At 34.1% G+C, this 8,133-nt stretch overlaps 1 protein-coding gene across 1 annotated transcript; it reads right to left on the reverse strand.

Annotated features, from left to right (window-relative positions):
- Positions 1–3,975: 3,975 nt before the first annotated feature.
- Positions 3,976–7,377, reverse strand: LOC129800603 (uncharacterized). The gene is given in 5 exon segments (XM_055845155.1): positions 3,976–4,072; positions 4,227–4,407; positions 4,410–4,447; positions 4,753–5,078; positions 7,174–7,377. Coding segments are annotated over 5 exon segments (846 nt in total).
- Between the last annotated feature and the right edge of the window lie 756 nt (positions 7,378–8,133).

Raw genomic sequence — 8,133 nt, forward strand, 5'->3', positions numbered from 1 at the left:
AACCAGAAGATATTCAATGCTTCGTTTGAAAGCGATGAATTGTAAATTACTAAATGTAATGTTTTGTAAATTTTTGAGTTGAATTTTTATTGAAAAGTTGAATGAAGTGGTATCAAATGTGATGAATGAACTCTGAAATGAACTCTGTATCGAAATCTAGAGAGGTTTTTACGAGTATTCTACAAACATTATTTCCTAAAGAATTTATACAGAACAACAAGGAAAATTTCTGCGGATATGTGAATTGTGTTTGTGTGTGTGTGTGATTTATTTTGAATTTCTGCAAGAGATTATAATGAAAACAAAATCTTATAAGACGTGATAAGTTCAACACTGACACATGATAATACTTCAAGAGTCTGTTTTTGATCTCCATGTTTCTAAGGAAAATCTTTCCCAAGCATCACAAAATTTATGTCTGACACATTTTCCACTTTGATGGAATTTAGCATCACAAAATAATGCGAGCTACTCTTGGTTTATTGTTAAAAGGAGATCTTCAAAGATTGAATTGCAGGAAATTCATAACACACAATGGAGTTGGAAATATGTGACAATTGAAGGAATTATATTATAATATATCCAAGAAACTTTTTACTAATCCTCCAGGGACTCACATAACTTCCTCCCTGGACAAATTCTTCCCAGTTTAACAAGAGTTTTGTCACAAAACGACGAATATCTATGCTGAAATGGTATAGTCAAATGAATCTCACTAGAATTTGTGAAAGGAATCATGTTAGAGGACAGAGGAAACGCATTAAATTTCTTCCATCTTCAGCTTGGAGTAATGTTGGGAAAATTCACTTTTGAATTTACTGTTCAAATCCGCCAAGAAACTTATACAAAGACTTTGTTACATCCTTTGCCTATATTTCAAAAGACAAAAGTACCATGTATAGATAACGAATATTTGATGAGCTTAGCTAAAAGTTTTCTTTTTAATGCTCCACAATGAGATATTCTAAAATGTAGAAAAGTGGTTCCTTTTATTTTCCTATTGAATCACAAATTTCACCCTCGTTGAGTGTTTAGGTGAGTTACTATCCAAGGGCTGAAAGTGCCATACATTTCATAAAATGTGATAATAAGCTTATGGTAGTAGGGATTTTTTATGGACTATTTGGACTCACTTTTAGGAATAAGGAATTGTATCTAATATTCTAATAATATTATCTAAGGTAAAATTGGATCCATACAGTTTTTTGTCTCTAAAATTCAGGTCATAATCGAATTTATACGAAATTGGACTTGCAAACACTGAAAAGTTGAATGTATAAAGCTATCAGAAACTTTTGAATGTTTATGACTAATGCAAGAAACGTTATGTATAGTATTATGTATAATAACTAAATTGACTTTCTTTCACGAGATATTGCACCGGCATTATTATCATAATTTTTGTTATTATTTTAACTGATCGAACTGCACGAGAGAATAGTGTCTACACTGACTGAGAGAAATCCGAAAAAGTCAAAATAACATTCGGAAAATGTTAATATTACCCTGCAGTATTGATCCGAAATCGGTGTAAATATTACTCTTTTCAGGTGTACAATGGGTTAGAGTTACCCTTTTTCATGTTGATTTTACTCTCAAAAGGTGTGAAATTAACATTAAAAAATTTTGATATATTTTTGCACCCGAAAAGTGTAGCCTCTTTTTTTCTCAGTGTGCAATCCAAATTTTATACAACTTCTCATCGTTCTAGCTTTCAAACGGTAACAGATATGAACTTCCGGTTTTCAGTGATCCCAGTCCCCACAAGTCCGCATCCTTTAAAAAGCTAACTTATCCAAATTACCCCACACCCCTTCCCCATCAAATAAGTGACTTTTTGATTCATCTCAAATTTGACCCTGGCGATTTTGTTCATTTTCGGAAGTGTTTTGGAGGTAGTCTAACTGAATAATTCGTCCTTCGACAACTTTTACAGGAAAACACGGCATCTTGAATTATTCAAGGACAAAGTTCAACCACACTGGAGGAACCACCTCTATCTACCGATTTGGTCAAATGGATTTCTTTCAAAAGGTTATGAAATTTCAAACCCGAGTGCATCGGTCACAATACGTGGTGGGTCGGTAAAGTATCGGTATTAGTCCTACTTTAAAAATACTGATTTTACTTTTTTTTCAACCTTCGGGTCCACATAAATTATCTAAGTTCATTGCCATGAGCAAAGACAGCACCATACAACTACCTTCGACACTCGTTTGAGGATGGTAGGGGTTAGGCGTTTCAAAGGAAACAAGGATTAGGATTGGTGGGATAATGGCCGTTGACTGGGATGGCATGTGTTGAACAAAACGAATGCTCTATACAATTTAATAAAATGTTTTTTTAGGTACGTACATACATATTATGTTGGATGAACGTAAGCTAAGAGCGCGTAAGATAAATATCTATGGAATTTTGTACAGTAAGGGCTCTTAAAAGGTCAAGTGGTAGAGCACTCGCTCTATGATGCAAGTTTCCCGGGTTCGAGTCCCCTTTAGGTCACCAGGAATTTTTCTCTCGTTAAAGGTGTTCGGATTGTATACAGTGAGCTTCACTGCACTTGATTACACGGGGAAGGGGACTGACAACCCCATCCCTGTATAAGAAAAATGGATGTCCCGAACTCCCCTTACGGGAAGGCCTAGTTCCTCTATGGAACGTTGTGCCACCATTATTATTAATATTATTAATTTTGTACAGTAAAAATACCGATTTTTACTTGATCTTCTCTTCTTTTATTATCTTAATACTACGTATCATTTTGTAGATATGGATGATATTTGGATCTTCTACTATGATTCTAAAATGAAACAAGAACGATTACAGTAAATTCAAGTTCGATGTTTAGCTCCAAAGCAAACTGAGTATGAATGATCGGAAAAAATGTTATTGCCTCAATTTTATAGGTAAATTCAATATTTAATTTTCAAAATTTTATATTACGGGATTCATACTTAACCCTTTAAGGACGATTGGAACACCGGTGTCCTATAAAGAAAATAATTTTTCCTGACTACCAAAAGGTATTTTTTCTGATGTTTGTGCATAATTGTAAAGTAGAAGGTTGAAAAAATCTAGGATATTTTTTGCAAATCTCCAGCTATTTGCTAAATATTAAATTTTTAAGCTCAAAAATGACGAATTTTTAAATTCTCATATAAAAAATTTGTTTTAATTATTTTTTATACTTCCAATTTTTTTAAGTAAAACCGTTTTGAAATAAGAAACTACAATACTTAGACATTATATTTTTCATTAAATTGTAAATTATCTGTCATTGGTATCGTCAGAAAAATTATTTAAATTTTTGAGCTATTTTTGTCCCTATCGTCCATAGAGACAAAAAATACACAAAATCAGACTCTGTTGGCTTTGCAAAGTTTAGACGTAAAACGCTCCACAAGTTTTGTTTATCGGTTTCATTTTTATTGCTAATTTTCGGTCAGTGAAAACTGTCTCGTCATTAAAGGGTTAAGGCTTAACTCTTAAGTCAGATTGCTTAAATTCTCCTAATTTTTAAGGGTCACGATTTTTTGGATAATTTTAACCTAGGGTATGATATTAAGAGTAAATGGTAGATTAGATTATGAAAAACTAATTAAATTGGTCTTTAATTAGGATTTTGAAAATTTCGGACAATGCAATGGGCTAAATCTCTAGTTTAAAGGCTGTGTTACGGTCAGTTGAGGAAAAGGGGGAATTAGGATCAAATGATGAAAATGATTCTACTAAACGTATGAAACTAAATTATATTTAAACAACTGTATATAATTTATCCGAAGCTCAAAATGTGTTCCTGCAAATCTAATCTACGGTTACATTAGAGAGATATTTTATAGCTGTTCTCTTGATTGACCAGGCACAGAGTTAGTAATTGAACGCAAAATATGGGTGGTTGGTTGTACTATGTGTTCCAGGTGACATTCACATGTATACAAATCCGCACCCTGAAATATGTATGAGGTAGAATGTTCGTCAATTAATCTCTAATTTGAATCCACTAATTATTTTGTTCGTGGGAATGCAATATGAAACGCTGATGTTGGTGGCAAAACGCATCGATTCGAATGATCTGGAAATGGAGATTTTACCTCAAAACGCAATTCAGTTTTTTTTTTACCAGCTCCATAAGTCCCACATATTTTGTGCAATTTGGCACCCAATATATATGTATGGAGAATGTGCGGGCAGAGCCTTTTTTCAATTGATTGTGTGTCACAAAATACCTTCTGTATGTGAAGCCGACAGACCACTGAGAGTTAATCATCCCCCTGACGAGGCTATCATGGAAATCCCATTGGTAAAATAGGGATGCAGTGAGAGGTTTCTGTTTGCTGTATGCCATCAGCATTCCCACTTGTACTGCCGGATGTATTTGACGCCAATAGCTGATATCCCCTGCCTGGATGAGAATGATGCTGCCATCGTGGATCCATCTCTGCTGTATCTATGGCGGAATAGTGAGAATGTAATAGGTCCAATGCAAAAGTGTGTTTGGAAATGCAGAAAATTGATGGGAGAAAAAATTGTGCAGACACCATCAAAATCCATTTGCATTCAATTTTCTGTCATCACCCCCAAGAAATAAGGGTTGACCCTTTTCCTGTGACCGGCGAAGCTTTTAACCAGCCCTACCCGATATCATTTGACTGTCGCACGCTATATAAATATTTGCCAGCACTGTCAATTGATTGGCAATTTATATGGCGATCACACCCCATGGCTATTGTGCATCCACCCAGAGGCACTCACCTGACGGCATATGCTGTGTTGAGGGTCATATCTTTGGCACCTCGCCATCCCATCTGCACCTCCGCGCCCAAACTCCAGTCCTGTGTGACACTGTGCAGGTGAGAAAGTGTCACATAGACCCTCGTGCCGACCACGGTGTCCACATAGAGAGATGACGTACATGTGGGAGCAATATACTCAACCCTGACTGATCCTCCATTCTCAGGACATTTTGGTTGGTGCTGATAATGCAATTTGAGTCGTAGGGCGGATACCGGATGATATAGTACTTTGAGATTTGTCGCCAGAGATTCAGGATTGACGTCCACCTGGATTCGTGGGGTTTCCTATAACATTCCAGACGATATCCATTGAAATAGGAAAGTGCTAGTTGGACAAATTTCGGGTGATTGTAGACAAACTAATGGACCATACAATTGAAAGTTGTTAATCCTCTTTGGAAAGATAATGTTACAGTTATACAAACACTTCCTGAGAGAGCTAAGCAAAAAATAATTTTGCAATATTCTCAATCTTGAGAGTTAGCACAGAGGGAAAAATATTTTCAGTTACTCAGAAAAGTTGCTTAGTAAATAATTTATATTGTTCATTAAATACTTCAAAATCGTTAGTATTAATTTTCGTATGTAAAAAAATCTATTTTGATTAGTAAAAAATTATAATAGTTCATATTCATAACTGTCTAATTTTGCCTTTGCCAATAATAAATATTTCAATTCATGCGAATTTTTATTTTTAGTGATTATATCAGCTTAACACAGATGCCTTCAAAGTTAGCATTCCTATAATTTTTAAAGGAGTTTCAGTGTTCTGAAAAATCTTTTTAATTTTTATATCTTTTTGTTTTTTTGTTGTCCTGGGCCCTGAGGTAACCAAATTATCCATTTTTCAAAGCTCATAACACACGGAGCTCCATGCTTCAGCAGTTCGCTCGATCGAATAAAGATTGCTTCCGCTTCTTCCCAAACAACCCGTTACCGTACCGTTCTCGAGAGAAGAATTGACTCACCGCTTTCGAATTATGACCGTTTACTACAAGTTTCTATAATATCAATTAATTTAAATTTTGATTTTTCAAAAGTTTCAAAATAAAGCAATTTTATCAAAATCGCTTGAAATATTTGAATTTTGAAGATCTGTCATTTCAAGTTCAAAGCTTAACCCTACTGCGGAATGGGTAGTACTTTCTTAAAAATGATCAGTAAAAGCTTCAAAATTTTGTCTGTAAAGAAATTCTTTGGTCAGTAACGCACACCTTTTAGATCAGTAAAATTTCAGGTAGTTTATTTTTCTCTATGGATCACTGGTGTCTAACTAGTCCTCAGAAGGGTTACCGGAGTTATCGATTCCATTTTAACTATAAAATATCATTACTCCCTCAACAAAAAAGTAACTTTAAGCCCTAAGAACTAAAGTACGGGTATATAGATTGTATACCTATTTCAAATGAATTGTATACGTTGGCAAAACTCCTGGCTGTTGTAAACGTTATTAAAATCTGTTCCTGTGCCTCTTCTAAGCCGTTGCGGTGTCATTTCCTTCTGGGTTTTTGTCATTGTACCTTTAAGTTGGAGAGCCAAGAGAGTCAGTCTGGTCTAGAACGTTAGAGAAGAAAAACGTGTGGACTTGGGTCTCTCGGAAGAATCTGGATAGGTGCTAGTAGGTGTGGTGGCTAGTTGCATAAGGGAGCCCATTTTCTATCAATACGACGAGAATGCGACCGGTAGTTTACGATATAAACTACTATGAACTTCAAGAAAAGTTATGATTTTTTGGGCCGAAAAGTTCATCTCGTCTTCTTTTCAGTTAGAAATCAAATAAAGAAATTTCGCAAAGTTGGAAGGTTCTGCCCTCCTTTATTTAAGTATTTCATATTCATCGCTATAGGGCTGTTTAAATTTAAAAAACCAAAGTCTTAAAATAAGCTGATCTACATTTAAAAAAAATGTCTGGAATAAAATTGGATGGAAGTCTGGATGAGTCGCATTTGTTAAGAGACATAGGAAAAAATGAGTCATTACGAAGCTTGCGATCGTACTAAGCATGGGCAATGGACACTTTCACCTATATTAAAATTTTTAATAGTAATTTCAATCGTTATGAGGTGAAATTATGATCAATTAGAAATAGTAAAATATTTGAATAATGTCTACAGAAATTACAATATTTACCAAAAAAGAAGAAGACATTTACAAACATTATGATTGTAAACTTAAAACAATTTACAATTTAGACTGACAAAGCAGATAAATCTGAATAATGATTTTGCTTTTCGTTCCTTAGCAGACTTTCACAATGAGAGAATAATATCTGACACAATGCATTAAGAGAGATAATACAACTTTAAGAAGTTACTTTACAATAGTTCATCCAGCCAAAGACTTTATCTACAACTTGTCTGTTAATGAGAAATCCACTCACCAGAACGTTATCTTTCGATTGTCGACTGTAAACACCACCTATTCGACAGCATGATGGGGAAGTTTGGCTAAGGATCCAGCTGAATAAGACCCCCTTATTTTGCCCATAATTCCTCCCATAGTGAAATTCAAAGCCCTCCGTGAAGAAGGCAGCAAGGATTCTTTGGGGTTTCTCATGCAAACTCGAAACATTTCCCGGATTCATTAATGGGCTGTAAATTCCATTATGCTTTATAAAATCTCTAGACACATTCCACAATTTATTTCCTTGCTCTTCCATTTTCTGTTTGTCAAAATATAAACTGAAATGTAGTGCTGCTATGTTTGCATATTAAAGCGAAATATAATGTTCTTTTTTTTCTACAGACAGACGGAAGAAGGAAAAATCTGAAGCTTTTTATAGTCGGAATTCACATAAAATAATGTAGATATAAATAAATGTTTTCATCATAAGAAGATGTTTCTCGAGCTAAAAGATTACATAAAAGCATTACATTAAAAAACATAGATATAGAATCCTACTTGTTTCAAAATTATAGAATTTTTAGGATTTAAAAAAAATACGGTTTTTCTTCAATTTTCATCTCTCTAAATTAGTAGATAGTGGTTAATTCCATATTGTGGTAAAATCCAACCACCACTATTTGAGCCCAGTTAATTTTAAACCTAATGTGCTCCGAATTAATCATTTCAACGGAATATTGCTTATTTTACTTATCTGTCCATTTTCTGAAATATATCTATTAATATTTTATCATCCTTCAATATAAAATAGGTTTAAGAAAAATTCTTTTTTTGGAAATATAGCAGAAGCCATTAGAAATTAATACAATGAAGTCATCTTTATTACAATCACATTATATTAAAATTAGTATTTTACGAGATATGCTAAGATTTCGGCATGATAATGGAACATTGCGGTGAACTTCATTAAAATTTTCGGCAACTCAATTTGAAATGA

This window comes from Phlebotomus papatasi, chromosome 1 (assembly GCF_024763615.1).
Source record: "Phlebotomus papatasi isolate M1 chromosome 1, Ppap_2.1, whole genome shotgun sequence".
NCBI lineage: Eukaryota > Metazoa > Arthropoda > Insecta > Diptera > Psychodidae > Phlebotomus > Phlebotomus papatasi.